The following is a 19,933-nucleotide window of genomic DNA, read 5'->3' on the forward strand; positions in this document are numbered from 1 at the left end:
AGGGAGAAATCAAGTCTTTTAACGACCGCCCGACAGGAGTTTTCATGTTGCACGGTAAGACTACGGTCATTAGTATTATTGTCATCACCTGGGTGGGTCAGGCATGTAACTTTCGACGTTAAGCTGTGTATGTGTTCAACAAACAGCCATGCAAAATAACACGGACAGCTGTGAGGTGGCGAAAGCTTGACCTGCATAGCAATGGTTGCTACACTGTTTGGATTGGCATTGATTGGCCAGTGGCTTTTTGGGGCGGGGTTTAGCGAAGGGCTAATTACTTGCCGCGTGGGTCGCTGCCCGTCTGGAAGGACCAATCGCAACACTCGTTTCATTCGGGGAGAACGTAAACAGACACGAGGTCATCGTCAACTGAACACTCCACTCAACGTTTTTCTCAACATGTAACAACGTATATTTGCATCACATGAACGTGATCATTTCCCCACAATTATGAATGAATAATTGGACTCATAGACACAAAACAAGTTACAATTACAATCACACAATCTCTCGCACACACGCATCACAGTTCGCGCACGCACGCACGCACACACACACAGCTAGCCTTTTGCGTTATGGAAGTCCATGCATTAAAAAAAATAAAAAAAAATACTGTAAATAAAAGCCACAATGAAATAAGAGTAAATTAACTCGATTCCATTGTGGTATTTATTATTTTGGGACCAAATGGACTTCCACATCAGCGCATCATCAGAGCCATGCCGAATAAACCAGAGACACGTTCATTTCCAACCTCTCCGAGTGTTTATTAGAGATGATACAGCGTTGGACATTTTATTAATAAACCAGAGACACGTTCATTTCCAACCTCTCAGAGTGTTTATTAGAGATGATACAGCGTTGGACATTTTATTTTAATACAAAATAAACAGGAAACCGAACAAGACAGCTTCTGGTTAAGACATTGACTGCTTCATTATTTCATCTTGAAGACCCTTTCACTGCCGGTGATCACACAATATTGTACAGAACGTAACGTCTCCATTAAAAGTAGAAGTTAGCCATTGACGGTCACATTATTATTATTATTATCGGGGAAAGACATTGGACCAGAACTCGGGAAAACTCATGTTAAAGGGATCGTGACATAAAAAAAAAGAAATGTAATTTTTCTTAATTGTTTTTTTAGGTTTTCTGAGCTCAATTGCACCCAAAAAACCTGAACTTTTAACATTCAGTAGATTTTCTGTGGTCTGGGGTTTTCTGGCTCAAACTTAGTGCTCTGATTTTCCTGCCGTTTGTGATGTCACAGCCTGCAAATCCCATAATATATTCAGTGCAGCTCAAAAGGCTTCCGAACTCCAGGGAAAACTCCTTGCAACAGAAAATCCACTGAAAGTTCAGGTTTTTTGGGTGTAATTGAGGTCATAAAACAAAAAAACCTGAAAAATAAAAATAAATGAAAATGAATGTTGTGAAACCTTTAAACAGTCAATGTGTTTAAAGACACTCGACTGTCCGACATCCTGGCCTCGTTCCTCTCCGTCCCTCCATGCTCGTCTAAAGGCAGAATTAAATTAGACTTTGTTTTGCGCGCCAGCAGCATCGCGTACGTGGCTAAAAATAAAACAGCCCACAGATCTACAAGCTCCCAGAGCGTCGCCCCGCGACGTGCCGGGCGCTTGTAGATCAGCTGTTAACCCCCCACTGGCGTGCAGTGAGGCGTGCAGTGAAGTATACTTCACGGTGACACGAAGGGAGACTTAATTTCTACGTGTTTTTTAAGTGTTGCAAACTTGATAAATAAATTTATTTCAGACGCATATTGAGGACCACTTCACCATCTTAATTGGTCCTCACTAATGTTCATGATAAAATACCACCGTTTCAAGAGGGCTGTGGGCAGTTCAGAAACCCGTCCACCAGTGACATCATCGTTAGGCAGATCTTTTTTTTATTTATTTTTATAAATATTTGTATTATTGTGAGAACGGTGGCAGGGCTCAGTTTGACTGAAAACAAACTGGCAGAGATGGCCTAAATTCATAGGCTATTATTTAGAAAATGTTTCAGATGAAAAACAAAAAAGATGATTTGAATGTAATATTTAGGAAAAAACATGGAAGGGGAACCTTCTGAGAGCTTCACAGGCAAAGATAATCAACTTCTATCTACAGACACTCTAGTGTTAGGTGGTTTAAGTTTCATATTTGTTTGATATCAGCGAGCGAACAGTCTGCGAGTGTCTGTGAGCGTCTGTTGCACGACTTTCGAAACCAGAAGTCGTCGGTCGGTCCGTCGGCCAAATGCATCCCCCTCCGCTATAATAAATGGACGTGAGCCGAAATCTTCTCCCGCTGATTTTCTCAGAATCTAAATCACAGATTACGATTCTAATCAAAACCGTCGTGGTCCCGTCGCTATAGTCGCGGTAAAATAATCCATGCCTCGTCGGGGTGGTCGGAGATCGTCCCGCGGTGGATTTGGTTAGCCGTTATGCTACATCCGGTCCACCGAACGGGGGATCGTGTCACCTTGAAAAGGGCTCTGAAGCAACACATGGCTGGGGCACAGCAATTTACTGGTTCCAACTGACGCTGGGTAGATGGGGGGGAAGGGAGAGAGAGAGAGAGACAGATGGAGAGGTAGAGGTGGAATGGAGGAGATTAGGGTCTAGTAGGATTAAAACACTGTAAGGACAGCTACCACACAAGATGAATTCAGGTCAAAAATACCTTTTTTTCCCTGTGATGTTATTGGCTACTGTCTCCAGACGCTGTGACACCTCCCATCCCCCCTCCTGTGATGTTATTGGCTAAACTAATAGGTAGATGTTATAAGTATGCCTAAAATCATATTTAGAATTCATATTCAGATGAAAAAAAAACAAAAAAACAACAAAAACAAAAAACAGAAATGATTTGAATGGAATATTTAGTGTTAAATGGGTCAGAAAGACCTCACAGACACTCTAGTGTTTAAGTGGTCTTAGGGTCTAGGGTGGTCTTAGGGTTTAGGGTAGTCTAGGGTTTAGGGTGGTCTAGGGTGGTCTTAGGGTTTAGGGTAGTCTAGGGTTTATGGTGGTCTTAGGGTTTAGGGTGGTCTTAGGGTTTAGGGTGGTCTAGGGTGGTCTTAGGGTTTAGGGTAGTCTAGGGTTTATGGTGGTCTTAGGGTTTAGGGTGGTCTTAGGGTTTAGGGTGGTCTAGGGTGGTCTTAGGGTTTAGGGTAGTCTAGGGTTTATGGTGGTCTTAGGGTTTAGGGTGGTCTTAGGGTTTAGGGTGGTCTAGGGTTTAGGGTGGTCTAGGGTTTAAGGTGGTCTTAGGGTTTAGGGTGTTAGGGTTTAGGGTGGTCTAGGGTTTAGGGTGGTCTAGGGTTTAGGGTGGTCTTAGGGTGGTCTTAGGGTTTAGGGTGGTCTAGGGTTTAGGGTGGTCTAGGGTGGTCTTAGGGTGGTCTAGGGTTTAGGGTGGTCTTAGGGTTTAGGGTGGTCTAGGGTTTAGGGTGGTCTAGGGTTTAGGGTGGTCTAGGGTGGTCTAGGGTTTAGGGTGGTCTTAGGGTTTAGGGTGGTCTTAGGGTTTAGGGTGGTCTAGGGTTTAGGGTGGTCTAGGGTGGTCTTAGGGTGGTCTAGGGTTTAGGGTGGTCTTAGGGTTTAGGGTGGTCTAGGGTTTAGGGTGGTCTAGGGTTTAGGGTGGTCTAGGGTGGTCTTAGGGTGGTCTAGGGTTTAGGGTGGTCTAGGGTTTAGGGTGGTCTAAAAGGGCACATTGCCAAAACGGCAGGGGGTGCTCTAGCACCCCCTAGTGTCTATCTGTGCACGCCACTGGTCCAGGGTTTAAGACATCCTACCTCTAGTTCCCTGAAGTCTGATTTCAGCGTCGAACACAGCAGATCTACAAGCTCAAAGACACTTGTAGATCGGCTGATTTTTTTTTTCTCGGCGCGCCGCCACATTTTCGATTCTTCACAAAACGCGTCAGTGTACTGTCTGGTTGAGTCTGCTGTCTATTCTGCTCCACTTCCCAAAATATACAACCAACTTTATTACTTTTTAAATGTACAATGTTTTACAATCATTCTTCTGGAGAACCCGAATATTGTGTGTGTGTGTGTGTGTGTGTGTGTGTGTGTGTGTGTGTGTGTGTGTGTGCGTGCGTGTGCATGTATGTGTGTGTGTGTGTGTGTGTGCGTGTGCACATGTTTGTAATTCCTCCAGGTTTTTTTGTTCAGTTTATCATTCATACGCTCCAGAGATCCACAGGATATCCTGTGAGGTCACATCCTGTTTTGAATGAGATGAGCTCTCATTGGAGCAGGCGATCCGTGGGCCCTCCCCTCTCTGTCTGTCCACAATGTTACACAGCCTGCAGTTTGCCCGCTGCGCCAGCAGGGCGGAGACAGAGTGAGAGTGAGAGATTAACTCATGAACGCGCGCATGTTTAGAGAAGAAGTAGGCGGAGCTATCTATTCATCTCCGGTGACTTGTCTTTTTTCTCGTCGCCTGCGAGGCGGAACCTAACGTCGACCCTCTTCCCGTGAAGAGGTTTGCTACGGTGGACATCAAAAGGTTAAAGATCAGAGGTCAAAAGGTCATAATAGTTCAGTGAGTCTTAACCTTTTCCATTTCAAGGAGCTCCCAGTTGGATATGCACTCGGCCACGGACCCCCGCGGACCCCCTCGGACCCCCATCTTGAAGCCATTTTTTATCCCTGGGACCCCCAGGATCGACACTTTATGTTCTTTTAACTCTGAGAGTGTACAGACTGAGAGCGTGGTGTACCACGCGTGTACACTCTCAGAGTTATAGACCCCGTACCTGGACCCTCGGCTGGCCCCCCCCCACCCCCCGCCAGACCCCCACGTGTCCCAGAGAGAGGAGGAGAGGCCCCTCCCACTCCCCCCCCCCCCCCTCCCGGAGGAAGTGTGTGTTTTGTTTCGTTATGGATCCCACTTCTGACACCAGCTCCGTTTCGTAGAAATTAAATCCAGATCTGGAAGATTCTCCTGTATTTTTTTAAAAAGGCAGAACCGCCCAATGCAACCGGCCCAGCCCCCCACCCTGGGTACGTTGTGGGTCCTCGTTCATTTTCCCTGTACCCCCCCCCCAACCCCCCCCCCCCATCCCACCCCTCCCCCCTCCAGGGTCACGTTCCAGCCCCAGAGTACAGCAGTGAGGTCGGTCCGGAAGCGCCTGTGGGTTCTGGGTCCATGTCCTGGCCTGTGGTTTATCTGTGTTCAGTCCGTATTCTAGGTACCCGGGGGGGGGTTCTCTGTCCTGTTCTAGGTACCCGGGAGGGTTCTGTCCTGTTCTAGGTACCCGGGGGGTTCTGTCCATGTTCTAGGTACCCGGGGGGTTCTCTGTCCATGTTCTAGGTACCCGGGGGGTTCTGTCCATGTTCTAGGTACCCGGGGGGTTCTCTGTCCATGTTCTAGGTACCCGGGGGGTTCTGTCCATGTTCTAGGTACCCAGGGGGTTCTGTCCTGTTCTAGGTACCCGGGGGGTTCTGTCCATGTTCTAGGTACCCGGGGGGTTCTCTGTCCATGTTCCAGGTACCCGGGGGGTTCTGTCCTGTTCCAGGTACCCGGGGGGTTCTGTCCATGTTCTAGGTACCCGGGGGGTTCTCTGTCCATGTTCTAGGTACCCGGGGGGTTCTGTCCATGTTCTAGGTACCCGGGGGGTTCTCTGTCCTGTTCTAGGTACCCGGGAGGGTTCTGTCCTGTTCTAGGTACCCGGGGGGTTCTGTCCATGTTCTAGGTACCCGGGGGGGTTCTCTGTCCATGTTCTAGGTACCCGGGGGGTTCTGTCCATGTTCTAGGTACCTGGGGGGTTCTGTCCATGTTCTAGGTACCCGGGGGGTTCTGTCCATGTTCTAGGTACCCGGGGGGTTCTCTGTCCTGTTCTAGGTACCCGGGGGGTTCTGTCCATGTTCTAGGTACCCGGGAGGGTTCTGTCCTGTTCTAGGTACCCGGGGGGTTCTGTCCATGTTCTAGGTACCCGGGGGGTTCTGTCCATGTTCTAGGTACCCGGGGGGTTCTGTCCATGTTCTAGGTACCTGGGGGGTTCTGTCCATGTTCTAGGTACCCGGGGGGTTCTGTCAATGTTCTAGGTACCCGGGGGGTTCTGTCCATGTTCTAGGTACCCGGGGGGTTCTGTCAATGTTCTAGGTACCCGGGGGGTTCTGCCCTGTTCCAGGTACCCGGGGGATTCTGTCCTGTTCCAGGTACCCGGGGGGTTCTGTCCTGTTCCAGGTACCCGGGGGATTCTGTCCTGTTCCAGGTACCCGGGGGGTTCTGTCCTGTTCTAGGTACCCGGGGGGTTCTCTGTCCTGTTCCAGGTACCCGGGGGGTTCTATCCTGTTCCAGGTACCCGGGGGGTTCTGTCCTGTTCCAGGTACCCGGGGGGTTCTGTCCTGTTCCAGGTACCCGGGGGGTTCTCTGTCCTGTTCTAGGTACCCGGGGGGTTCTGCCCTGTTCTAGGTACCCGGGGGGTTCTCTGTCCTGTTCTAGGTACCCGGGGGGTTCTGCCCTGTTCTAGGTACCCGGGGGGTTCTGCCCTGTTCTAGGTACCCGGGGGGTTCTGTCCTGTTCTAGGTACCCGGGGGGTTCTGTCCTGTTCCAGGTACCCGGGGGGTTCTGCCCTGTTCTAGGTACCCGGGGGGTTCTGTCCTGTTCCAGGTACCCGGGGGGTTCTGCCCTGTTCTAGGTACCCGGGGGGTTCTGTCCTGTTCCAGGTACCCGGGGGGTTCTGTCCTGTTCCAGGTACCGGGGGGGGGGGGTGTTCTAGGCAGAGTCGTAATAGACGAGAGAGTTACGACAACTCCGTTCACTTCACGGGGACATGCAATCCAATGGCGGCTCACAAAGGACTCACAAAGGACTGAACCAAAGGTTTACGGAATGCATTTGGAGTCTATGGACTTTAGAGTCAGTGACAAACGACTTACATGAACCAACCATGTATTCTGCCCCCTCATTGGATGACCCACCTGACCGGGCTGTATTCTGCCCCCTCATTGGATGACACATGTGACCGGGCTGTATTCTGCCCCCTCATTGGATGACCCACCTGACTGGGCTGTTTTCTGCTCCCTCATTGGATGACCAACCTGACTGGGCTGTATTCTGCCCCCTCATTGGATGACCCATGTGACCGGGCTGTTTTCTGCCCCCTCATTGGATGACCCACCTGACTGGGCTGTTTTCTGCCCCCTCATTGGATGACCCATGTGACCGGGCTGTTTTCTGCCCCCTCATTGGATGACCCATGTGACCGGGCTGTATTCTGCCCCCTCATTGGATGACCCATGTGACCGGGCTGTATTCTGCCCCCTCATTGGCAGAACTCTCCATTTCAATGGCTCTGGTTCTAGGTATGAGGGGGCATGTGGGTTATGTGGGAGGGTCCTCAGCCCCATGTGGATTATGTGGGAGGGTCCTCAGTTCCAGGTGGGAGGGGCATATGGCTGTGTGGGAGGGTCCTCAGCTCCAGGTGGGAGGGGCATATGGCTGTGTGGGAGGGTCCTCAGCTCCAGGTGGGAGGGGCATATGGCTGTGTGGGAGGGTCCTCAGCTCCAGGTGGGCGGGGTTATGTGGCTGTGTGGGAGGGTCCTCAGCTCCAGGTGGGAGGGGCATATGGCTGTGTGGGAGGGTCCTCAGCTCCATGTGGGTGGGGTTATGTGGGAGGGTCCTCAGCTCCAGGTGGGAGGGGCATATGGCTGTGTGGGCGGGTCCACTCAGCTCTCGCGGAGCCAGGAGGGCGTGGCCTGGCCCAGGCGGTTCAGCAGCCGCAGCAGCTCCGCGTTGTGCTCGCGGTAATACTCTGCCAGGAAGGACCGCGTCTGGACACGCAGACAGGTAGAGAGTGACAGACAGGCAAACAGAGAGAGAGAGACAGACAGACAGACAGTAACCGACAGATAGTAACAGACAGAACAAAAGAGAAGACAGACAAGTGATTATATATGCGATATAGATAAAAGATATTTAGATAAAAACCCACTAAAATATAGGAACGCTGAAAAGGTAACAAACACAAACAATCAGACCCGTCTGAAGTGAGTGGTACTGTACTGGACTGTACTGTACTGTACTAGCCCTCCTCCCTGGCCTGTGTGTCTGTGTTAGTCTGTGCAACAGTGGCACTTGGTGGTGGACAAACGCTATAACGCAGACCCAGGGACAGACCCAGACCCAGGGACACAGGGGCAGACCCAGGGACACAGGGGCAGACCCAGGGACACAGGGACAGACACAGGGACACAGGGACAGACCCAGGGACACAGGGACAGGGACAGGGACACAGGGACAGACCCAGGGACACAGGGACAGACCCAGACACAGGGACACAGGGGCAGACCCAGGGACACAGGGACAGACCCAGGGACACAGGGACAGACCCAGGGACACAGGGACAGACCCAGGGACCCAGGGACAGACCCAGGGACACAGGGACAGACCAAGGGACACAGGGGCAGACCCAGGGACACAGGGACAGACCCAGGGACACAGGGACAGACCCAGGGACAGACCCAGGGACACAGGGACAGACCCAGGGACAGACCCAGGGACAGACCCAGGGACACAGGGACAGACCCAGGGACACAGGGGCAGACCCAGGGACACGGGGACAGACCCAGAGACACGGGGACAGACCCAGGGACACGGGGACAGACCCAGGGACACGGGGACAGACCCAGGGACACGGGGACAGACCCAGGGACACGGGGGCAGACCCAGGGACACGGGGGCAGACCCAGGGACACGGGGACAGACCCAGGGACACGGGGACAGACCCAGGGACACGGGGACAGACCCAGGGACACGGGGACAGACCCAGGGACACGGGGACAGACCCAGGGACACGGGGACAGACCCAGGGACACGGGGACAGACCCAGGAACACACCCAGGGACACAGGGACAGACCCAGGGACACGGGGACAGGGACACGGGGACAGACCCAGGGACTCGGGGACAGACCCAGGGACACGGGGACAGACCCAGGGACACGGGGACAGACCCAGGGGCAGACCCAGGGACACAGGGGCAGACCCAGGGACACAGGGGCAGACCCAGGGACACGGGGTCAGACCCAGGGACACGGGGACAGACACGGGGACAGACCCAGGGACATGGGGACAGACCCAGGGACACGGGGACAGACCCAGGGACACGGGGACAGACCCAGGGACACAGGGACAGACCCAGGGACACGGGGACAGACCCAGGGACACAGGGACAGACCCAGGGACACGGGGACAGACCCAGGGACACAGGCATACACAAAGCTGTCTATAGGAGTGCTTGCACCACTCAGAAAGCCTGGCAAGGACAGAACAGAACAGGGGTTGGCAGGCAGTGCCTGAAGCCTCGTCAATGATACTGTACTCATGTCATGAGTCATCAATCAATAGAGCCAGCGCTCAACACAGCCCACACGCACGACTACCTCAGGGGTCAACACAGCCCACACGCACGACTACCTCAGGGGTCAGACAGGGGGTCAGACAGACAGACAGGGGGTCAGACAGACAGACAGACAGGGGGTCAGAGAGACAGACAGACAGAAAGATGGTCAGACAGACAGACAGGGGGTCAGAGAGACAGACAGACAGGGGGTCAGACAGACAGACAGACAGGGGGTCAGAGAGACAGACAGACAGACAGAAAGATGGTCAGACAGACAGACAGTACCTCAGGGGTCATCTCGGGGTACTTCCTGCCCTTGCTCTTCCCCAGACATTTGGGTCTTCCTCCTTCAACCCTCTGACACCAGAACCCTTTACTGTCATCATACCTGGAACACACACACACACACACACACACACACACACACACACACACACACACACACACACACACACACACACACACACACACACACACACACACACACACACACACACACACACACACACACACACACACACACACACACACACACACACACACACACACACACACACACGGATGAACAGCAGCATTGCATTGGTTCATTCGTAGACCGTAAAACATTACGCTATTGGTTGGGACCAGAGCGGGGGCGGGTCAATGGGTGAGCCCGCCCCTCCTACAGCATAGGGGGCGGGTCAATGGGTGAGCCCGCCCCTCCTACAGCATAGTTAAATATGGGTGGTGTTACTCACGTCAGAGTTTGGGTGTAGTTCAGGGGTTCTCAACCCGTGGGTCGCGACCCCTTGAGGGGTCGCCAAATTATTTTGGGGGGTCCCCAAAATATTTTCAAAAAAAAAAAAAAAAAGATTTTTTTTTAAATTTTATTTTCACGATTTTTCAAAAATAGCAGACCTACAAGTTCATAGCGCGCCACTCGGTGGCGCGCTATGAGCTTGTAGATCTGCTATTTTTCAATAGCTAAATTATAACGATGCTTAAAACATCAAAAGGGGTTCCCGCCCAAAATGGTTTAAGGTTATTGTAGCAGTCAATTTATATTGGGGGTCGGGAGGGGGCGGGGCGGGGGTCCCGAGACATTGCCAAAGCATTTCCGGGGGTCCCCGGCCAAAAACGTTGAGAACCCCTGGTGTAGTTAACCCATTTAGGCCTGACGTCAACATTTTAAAAGATTTCTTCTAAATCCTGACAGTTTATATATCAGTGGTGCTCAAGATTTGCGCCACATTTTCAAGATTTAAAAAAAAAATAGCAGATCTACAAGCTCGTAGCGCGGCCCTCGTGCCACGCTATGAGCTTGTAGATCTGCTATTTTTGAATAGCTAAAGTGTAACATAATGCTAATGCCCAGAATGGGTTAAATATGGGTGGTGTTACTCACGTCAGAGTTAGGGTGTAGTTAAATATGGGCGTCACCCCGAGGAACCGTTGGATTCCCTCCATCACCAGAGCTGGGTTGGAGCGAAGCAGCGCTCCGTCCACTATGTGCAGCTACACGCACGCACGCGCGCACAGACACGGACGCACACGCACAAGCACACACACACAATACAGATCAGGACTGAGCAGAGTTGAAGGTGGTCTTTGCGTTGCAGTGAGAAACATGGAGCCCAGAATAGCACTTCTGTCTTTCTTCATTGATCACAGTAGACTGACAGGGAAAGGGGGCAGAGAGGGGGGGGGGGGGGGGGGGGGGAGTGACACACAGCAAAGGTTGCGGGGTCGGGAGTCGAACCCGCGACACACCGTCAGGCTGGATCAGCAGCCTAGGTGTCCGGGCCAGGATAGCGCCTCTTTGTTCATACAATAAGTTCAAACCAAACTAAACGCAACAACCCCACCACTAGTCCTGCAACACGGTATAATACTCATTATACCGTGAGTATTTCATGACCGGTCACACGACATGGTGCCGTCACATGTTTTAATGTCGGTAAAAAGATATCGTGTTGGAAAAGCACAGACGCTGTAATGTTTTGTCGTATTAATGAGAGCCGGAGAGTTGCTCAAGTTATGAGCATTATTGATGCAGCAATAATACAGTTTGGGGGCGGGGTCTGAGATGGCTGCTGCCCATTTCACCAAACACACATACATTTACAGTATGGAAATGTATATGAAACTATGACTTGAGAAAGTTTGTCTCAAGCATGTTGATTATGTCCTTTGTCCGTTATGTTCTGCTAAAGTTAAATTATTGTTGGATTCACAGTTCTATCTCTATTTTTATTCCCTTTCCTGACAACTACAAATGATGAAAACGACAAATGATGAAAACTACAAATGATGAAAACTACAAATGGAGCTGTGTTGTTTTACATGTGACAATAAAGTTGATGTTCAAAGTGGCAGTGGTGAAGTCTGTCTGTACATTGTATGAATAGTGAACCAGTTCTCCACCAATACTGAATCATTCATTACTGAATCATTCAATACTGAATCACTTCAATACTGAATCATTCATTACTGAATCACTTCAATACTGAATCACTTCATTACTGAATCACTTCATTACTGAATCACTTCAATACTGAATCACTTCAATACTGAATCACTTCAATACTGAATCACTTCAATACTGAATCATTCATTACTGAATCACTTCAATACTGAATCACTTCAATACTGAATCATTCATTACTGAATCATTCAATACTGAATCACTTCAATACTGAATCACTTCAATACTGAATCATTCATTACTGAATCACTTCAATACTGAATCACTTCAATACTGAATCATTCATTACTGAATCATTTCAATACTGAATCATTCAATACTGAATCATTCAATACTGAATCATTCAATACTGAATCACTTCAATACTGAATCACTTCAATACTGAATCACTCATTACTGAATCACTTCAATACTGAATCACTTCAATACTGAATCACTTCAATACTGAACCACTTCAATACTGAACCACTTCAATACTGAATCATTTCATTACTGAATCATTCAATACTGAATCACTTCAATACTGAATCATTCAATACTGAATCACTTCAATACTGAATCATTTCATTACTGAATCATTTCATTACTGAATCATTTCTAACCAGTGTTGCTTGCCACGGTTAACGTTTCCATAAACCTCCAGTAGAGGGGAGTGTTGGCTGAGTAACCAGTCTAGACTGAACAGCATGTGGTGATGTTTTGTGTGGTGTAGTACAAGGTTATGATAGATTTGGATTCTTTTTTTATTGTAGTATAGTTTTAGTTAGTTTTGACTTTTTCTTTTTTCCCTTCTAATACAGTTATTCTAAATTGTTTTTTAAAGCACGTTTGCTAGTTTTTATTAAAAAAATATTTGTATAAAATGATTTGTTATCAATAAAAAAAAGACCTAAAGACGCCTATACACGTCGAAGGCACCCCGTGGTTTTGATTAAAAAACGTGTATAGAGGTCATTAGCATAATTAATTGGTGTTAATCTATCACCTGGCTGGGCGTGTAGTGTCGTAACCATCTCTCCAGGTGTGTGGCGTAGGCTCCCGGTTTGAGGCAGCGTCTCTGCAGCGTCAGTACGTCCCTCTGGCCCGTAGGGGGCGCCGTCACCACTGTGTGGAAGCTGTTGTTGAGCGCGGCCGGGTCCTGGTGCGCCCTCTGGTGCTGAGCGGCGGCACGGCAGGACAGACGCAGAAAAATAAACACAAATACATAAAATTCAAAGACAAATAGGACACCCAGTTAAAGTTCTAGGACGTGTCCAGGGTGTTTTAGGGAAGGGAGAAATGTCTGGGACGTGTGGAGCGTTGTCCAGGGTGTTTTAGAGAAGGGAGAAGAGTCTGGGACGTGTGGAGCGTTGTCCAGGGTGTTTTAGAGAAGGGAGAAGAGTCTGGGACGTGTGGAGCATTGTCCAGGGTGTTTTAGAGAAGGGAGAAGAGTCTGGGACGTGTGGAGTGTTGTCCAGGGTGTTTTAGAGAAGGGAGAAGAGTCTGGGACGTGTGGAGCGTTGTCCAGGGTGTTTTAGAGAAGGGAGAAGAGTCTGGGACGTGTGGAGCGTTGTCCAGGGTGTTTTAGAGAAGGGAGAAGAGTCTGGGACGTGTGGAGCGTTGTCCAGTGTGTTTTAGAGAAGGGAGAAGAGTCTGGGACGTGTGGAGCGTTGTCCAGGGTGTTTTAGAGAAGGGAGAAGAGTCTGGGACGTGTGGAGCGTTGTCCAGGGTGTTTTAGAGAAGGGAGAAGAGTCTGGGACGTGTGGAGCGTTGTCCAGGGTGTTTTAGAGAAGGGAGAAGAGTCTGGGACGTGTGAAGCGTTGTCCAGGGTGTTTTAGAGAAGGGAGAAGAGTCTGGGACGTGTGGAGCGTTGTCCAGGGTGTTTTAGAGAAGGGAGAAGAGTCTGGGACGTGTGGAGCGTTGTCCAGGGTGTTTTAGAGAAGGGAGAAGAGTCTGGGACGTGTGGAGCGTTGTCCAGGGTGTTTTAGAGAAGGGAGAAGAGTCTGGGACGTGTGGAGCGTTGTCCAGGGTGCTTTAGAGAAGGGAGAAGAGTCTGGGACGTGTGGAGCGTTGTCCAGGGTGTTTTAGAGAAGGGAGAAGAGTCTGGGACGTGTGGAGCGTTGTCCAGGGTGTTTTAGAGAAGAGAGAAGAGTCTGGGACGTGTGGAGCGTTGTCCAGGGTGTTTTAGAGAAGGGAGAAGAGTCTGGGACGTGTGGAGCGTTGTCCAGGGTGTTTTAGAGAAGGGAGAAGAGTCTGGGACGTGTGGAGCGTTGTCCAGGGTGTTTTAGAGAAGGGAGAAGAGTCTGGGACGGGTGGAGCGTTGTCCAGGGTGTTTTAGAGAAGGGAGAAGAGTCTGGGACGTGTGGAGCGTTGTCCAGGGTGTTTTAGAGAAGGGAGAAGAGTCTGGGACGTGTGGAGCGTTGTCCAGGGTGTTTTAGAGAAGGGAGAAGAGTCTGGGACGTGTGGAGCGTTGTCCAGGGTGTTTTAGAGAAGGGAGAAGAGTCTGGGACGTGTGGAGCGTTGTCCAGGGTGTTTTAGAGAAGGGAGAAGAGTCTGGGACGTGTGGAGCGTTGTCCAGGGTGTTTTAGAGAAGGGAGAAGAGTCTGGGACGTGTGGAGCGTTGTCCAGGGTGTTTTAGAGAAGGGAGAAGAGTCTGGGACGTGTGGAGCGTTGTCCAGGGTGTTTTAGAGAAGGGAGAAGAGTCTGGGACGTGTGGAGCGTTGTCCAGGGTGTTTTAGAGAAGGGAGAAGAGTCTGGGACGTGTGGAGCGTTGTCCAGGGTGTTTTAGAGAAGGGAGAAGAGTCTGGGACGTGTGGAGCGTTGTCCAGGGTGTTTTAGAGAAGGGAGAAGAGTCTGGGACGTGTGGAGCGTTGTCCAGGGTGTTTTAGAGAAGGGAGAAGAGTCTGGGACGTGTGGAGCGTTGTCCAGGGTGTTTTAGAGAAGGGAGAAGAGTCTGGGACGTGTGGAGCGTTGTCCAGGGTGTTTTAGAGAAGGGAGAAGAGTCTGGGACGTGTGGAGCGTTGTCCAGGGTGTTTTAGAGAAGGGAGAAGAGTCTGGGACGTGTGGAGCGTTGTCCAGGGTGTTTTAGAGAAGGGAGAAGAGTCTGGGACGTGTGGAGCGTTGTCCAGGGTGTTTTAGAGAAGGGAGAAGAGTCTGGGACGTGTGGAGCGTTGTCCAGGGTGTTTTAGAGAAGGGAGAAGAGTCTGGGACGTGTGGAGCGTTGTCCAGGGTGTTTTAGAGAAGGGAGAAGAGTCTGGGACGTGTGGAGCGTTGTCCAGGGTGTTTTAGAGAAGGGAGAAGAGTCTGGGACGTGTGGAGCGTTGTCCAGGGTGTTTTAGAGAAGGGAGAAGAGTCTGGGACGCGTGGAGCGTTGTCCAGGGTGTTTTAGAGAAGGGAGAAGAGTCTGGGACGTGTGGAGCGTTGTCCAGGGTGTTTTAGGGAAGGGAGGAGAGTCTAGTAGGTTCTGTGTCTATGTGCATCTCACCTGGTACCAGGAGTAGGTGCTGTGTCTATGTGAGGGAGGGGTCATCTCACCTGGTACCAGGAGTAGGCCCGGTCCGAGGGGTTGATGAGCACGGCCAGGACCTTGGCTCTGGGCAGCAGCGCGGCCGCCCTCTTGGGAGCGACCTCCGTGTCAAAGTAGTTGGCGCTCTTCTCGAACATGAAGTCCGTGCTGACGTTGGAGGGGAAGGGGAAGAAGTCCATGTACCTGCAGGGGGCGACAGACAGACAGCACGTCGTAAAATGTATCCTTGAACTGGGAACCTTATGGTTCCCATCCGGTCACGTTTATTTCCGATCATTTGAAAATGATCACGTGATCGGCCAAGATTTCCGATCACATGCTGGGATCGGGACAACCCTACTCGCTACTCGCACCCACAGTGGAAGTGAAAGAAGGGAAGGTGGAGTCGTACCAGTCGATGCCGTTGTCGTAGTTTGTGCCGCTGAAGAACTGGATCTCCTCGAAGGTGACGGGACTGGGGAAGGAGGCGGTGATGGCCGGGTGGAGGCTGAGGAACGAGTGCAGCGCTGTGGTGCCTGTTAGCACGTAGCATAGCACAACACAACACTGTTATTACACTGTTAGCATGTAGCATAGCACAACACAACACTGTTATTACACTGTGGAGCCTGTTAGCACGTAGCATAGCACAACACAGTTATTACACCATGGAGCCTGTTAGCATGTAGCATAGCACAACACGACACTGTTAATACACTGTGGAGCCTCTTAGCACGTAGCATAGCACAACACAACACTGTTATTACACTGTGGTGCCTGTTAGCATGTAGCATAGCACAATACGACACTGTTATTACACTGTGGTGCCTGTTAGCATGTAGCGTAGCACAACACAACACTGTGATGCCTGTTAGCATGTAGCATAGCACAACACTGTTATTACACTGTGGAGCCTGTTAGCATGTAGCATAGCACAATAGACTGTTATTACACTGTACTGAGAGAGAGAGAGAGAGAGAGAGAGAGAGAGAGAGAGAGAGAGAGAGAGAGAGAGAGAGAGAGAGAGACAGAGAGACAGACAGACAGACAGACAGACAGACAGACAGACAGACAGACAGACAGACAGACAGACAGACAGAGAGACAGACAGACAGACAGACAGACACCTGTCTCACCTGTTTTCTGGGGTCCCACCACCAGGAACTTGGGCAGCCTATCACACGTCTTCTCCTTGGACCAGATGTCTTTGTGTCGCTTGTCGTGACACGGGTTCTGAAAACAACCCAGCCAATGGCATCAGTTTATACTAGACCTGACACGGGTTCTGAAAACAACCCAGCCAATGGCATCAGTTTATACTAGACCTGACACGGGTTCTGAAAACAACTCAGCCAATGGCATCATTGGGCCTACTTGGGAACGATGCAAGTTGGGAACCTAGTATGTAATACCCGTTGTCATAGCAGCCGTTTTAAACGTCTGTCTGTGTCCCTTTTATGCCCACTATATATGGAGATCTCTGTATCTGTTGGTCTGTGTCTGTAGAGTGCAAACTGACTGTGAGAAGTGGACTGGTTAAGTAATCAAATGGCAGGTGTGGGGTTGCCATGGCAATCAATTGGCTGAGGCTGTGAATTCTATAGGCGAGGACTTAGGCTCATTAGGACTGGCAGAGCCTGACCAGAGCCTTATGTGGCGGTTCTGGACAACCGTGTGTGCGACAGACTCAAGGCTGCGACTGGACTGTAAATATTAAGCGTATTAATTCTGGATTATTAGAAATAAATAAAAGACGAGAATCTCGTTTTGGCACAGCCGGGTTTAAGCTCTATATACGAGAATTCTCAAATCTGGCATAGATTGTGTTACTTAACCCATTTTGGGCGGGAACCCCTTCTGGTGTTAGCATTATGTTATGCTTTAGCTATTGAAAAATAGCAGATCTGCTATTTTTTAAAAATCGAAGAACGACTGACATAGAAACATAGCTTTTTCAGTAAACTGTCAGGATCTAGAAGATAATTTTAGAATCTGATCTCAGGTCTAAATTGATTCAATCAATCAATCAATCAATCAATCAATCAGCCAATCAGCCACACTGACCTGCCACAGCGGGTCCCTCTCCTCGGGGAAGATCTGGAAGTATCTCTCGGCCAGCTGGACGGGGGGCAGGGTCTGCAGCCTCAGGTGGGTCCAGCACTGGACGAACTTCACCAGAGACTCGAAGGTGTACAGACCCAGACGGTCGTTACCGTAGTTGGACAGGTGGGTCATGAAGATGCTGATCTGGAGGCCAACGGAGGAGAAACCAGTTAATAGACCCTTCTGACCAGTGGAGGCCAACGGAGGAGAAACCAGTTAATAGACCCTTCTGACCAGTGGAGACCAATGATGGAGAAACCCTTTTAACAGATTGTTGACCCTTTTAAACCATTCTGGGCGGGAACCCCTTTTGGTGTTTTAAGCATTATGTTATACTTATTATTGAAAAATAGCAGATCTACAAGCTCATAGCGCGGCCCTGAGTGCCGCGCTACGAGCTTGTGGGTCTGCTATTTTTGAAAAATCGTGAAAATGTGGCCCAAATCATTGAATATATATTCTTTCAGAGGGAACATTTTAAACTCAAATCTTTTGCAAGGTCCCTGGAACAACATATTTTCAGATGGGGGTCCGCGGCCAAAATACAGACAATTCTGGGGGTCCTTCACATGAAAAAGGTTGAGCACCACTGACACAGAAACAGGTTTTTCAGAAAACTGAAAACAGGATTTTGTAGAATCTGTCAGGTTGGGTTAACCTATGGATTTCTATTTGAGAACATTGAACTTAATAATTGGTCCTCACTAATACCACCATTTTTTTCTACTCAGTCTGTCTCTCATAGGAGGGCTGTGGGCAGTTCAGAAACCCATCCACTAGTGACATCATCGTTAGGCAGATTTCTTTTTCTTTTTTTTTAACAAGATTATTTTGGAAAAAAATATTTAGATTTTTATCATCGTGAGAACGATGGCTTCCAATTTTGCATTGCAACTTTTCAGGACTAGAAAGCCTGCACTTTCTATTAGCTTGGATTCCCCATCGATGATGTCACTGGAGGACGGGTTTCTGAACTGCCCACAGCCTTCCTATGAGAGACAGACCGAGTAGAAGAAAATTGTGCTATTTTATCATGATTATTAATTTCTTAGTGAGGACCAATTATATGAAGATAGCGTTTTTTCGCTGCGTTTTGCGGATCTGAAAGTAGTAGGCTATCTAAATCTAGGGTGCTCTCCATGGTTTTGATCAGAACGGCGACGTTCTGTGATCTTCATCTTCACCGTGCATCTCCTTTGGAATATACTGTAAACACTTCTAGAGAGAGTTTAGATGTGACAGCACGACGTAATAATGGAAGATTATGGCTCCCGGTTTTGGGGGTTAATGGAAGGCGGGGCTTCTCAGAGTATAAATCTGCCCAATGTGCCTCTGGCACTACAGAGTATAAATCTGCCCAACGTGCCTCTGGCACTACAGAGTATAAATGTGCCCAACGTGCCTCTGCCACTACAGAGTATAAATGTGCCCAACGTGCCTCTGGCACTACAGAGTATAAATGTGCCCAACGTGCCTCTGGCACTACAGAGTATAAATGTGCCCAACGTGCCTCTGCCACTACAGAGTATAAATGTGCCCAACGTGCCTCTGGCACTACAGCGTATAAATGTGCCCAACGTGCCTCTGGCACTACAGAGTATAAATGTGCCCAACGTGCCTCTGGCACTACAGTATAAATCTGCCCAACGTGCCTCTGGCACTACAGTATAAATCTGCCCAACGTGCCTCTGGCACTACAGTATAAATGTGCCCAACGTGCCTCTGGCACTACAGTATAAATCTGCCCAACGTGCCTCTGGCACTACAGAGTATAAATCTGCCCAACGTGCCTCTGGCACTACAGTATAAATCTGCCCAACGTGCCTCTGGCACTACAGTGCCACTACAGCGCCATTATGATGAAAGATGCTGGTGCACTCGTGCTGTTTAACCCATTTAGACCTGAGGACGATTCTACTAAATAATGTCTTCTAAATCATGACAGTTTTCTCAAAACCCCATGTTTCTATGTCAGTGGTTCTCAAACATTTTCATGTCAAGGACCCCCAAAAATATATGTAATTGGCCGCCGACCCCCATCTGAAAATATGTTGTTACAGGGACCTCCCAGAAGCAAAGATTTGAGCTAAAAACATTAGCTCTGAAAGAATATATATTCAGATTAGAGCCACATATTCGCGATTTTTCAAAAAAAAGTAGCAGACCTACAAGTTCATAGCGCGGCTTGAGCTTGTAGATCTGCTATTTTTCAATAGCTAAAGCATAACATATAATGTTTAAAACACCAACAGGGGTTCCCGCCAAAAATGGGTTAAAGAAGAGAGCTTCCTAACAGATGGGTGTAGGGGGAGGTTTCCTCCACTCAGAGCCAATCAATCCAGGTAATGGTTTGTAACGATGTCGTTAAGACGCGGAGGGGGGGAGGGGTTGGCGGGGGGGATGGAGGCGATCGATGATCCTTCTGTTTTGTTCTGAAAGCACTGTAATCCGTCCTCGTTGAGTCTTAAGCAGGGGGTCCAGAGGAGACCCCTATAGGGCAGAGGTTCTCAAACATGTTCATG

At 49.6% G+C, this 19,933-nt stretch overlaps 1 protein-coding gene across 2 annotated transcripts in view; it reads right to left on the minus strand.

Annotated features, from left to right (window-relative positions):
- Nucleotides 1-823: 823 nt before the first annotated feature.
- LOC306931680 (bifunctional heparan sulfate N-deacetylase/N-sulfotransferase 2-like) overlaps nt 824-19,933 on the minus strand; it is a 50,144-nt gene continuing 31,034 nt past the window's right edge. The window contains exons 8-15 of one of the 2 annotated variants that reach the window (XM_079513220.1): nt 17,373-17,555; nt 16,445-16,541; nt 15,721-15,844; nt 15,338-15,512; nt 12,810-12,980; nt 10,745-10,854; nt 9,646-9,748; nt 824-2,558 (exon numbers count right to left, since the gene is read on the minus strand). In XM_079513220.1, coding sequence (XP_079369346.1) covers nt 2,382-2,558; nt 9,646-9,748; nt 10,745-10,854; nt 12,810-12,980; nt 15,338-15,512; nt 15,721-15,844; nt 16,445-16,541; nt 17,373-17,555 — 1,140 coding nt within the window. In that variant the 3' untranslated portion in view covers nt 824-2,381. Of the gene's footprint in view, nt 2,559-6,256; nt 7,792-9,645; nt 9,749-10,744; nt 10,855-12,809; nt 12,981-15,337; nt 15,513-15,720; nt 15,845-16,444; nt 16,542-17,372; nt 17,556-19,933 lie in introns of those variants that run through there. The other variant, XM_079513221.1, reaches the window with a different exon arrangement.

The sequence above is a fragment of the Electrona antarctica genome (assembly GCF_951216825.1).
Source record: "Electrona antarctica genome assembly, chromosome: 10".
Lineage (NCBI taxonomy): Eukaryota > Metazoa > Chordata > Actinopteri > Myctophiformes > Myctophidae > Electrona > Electrona antarctica.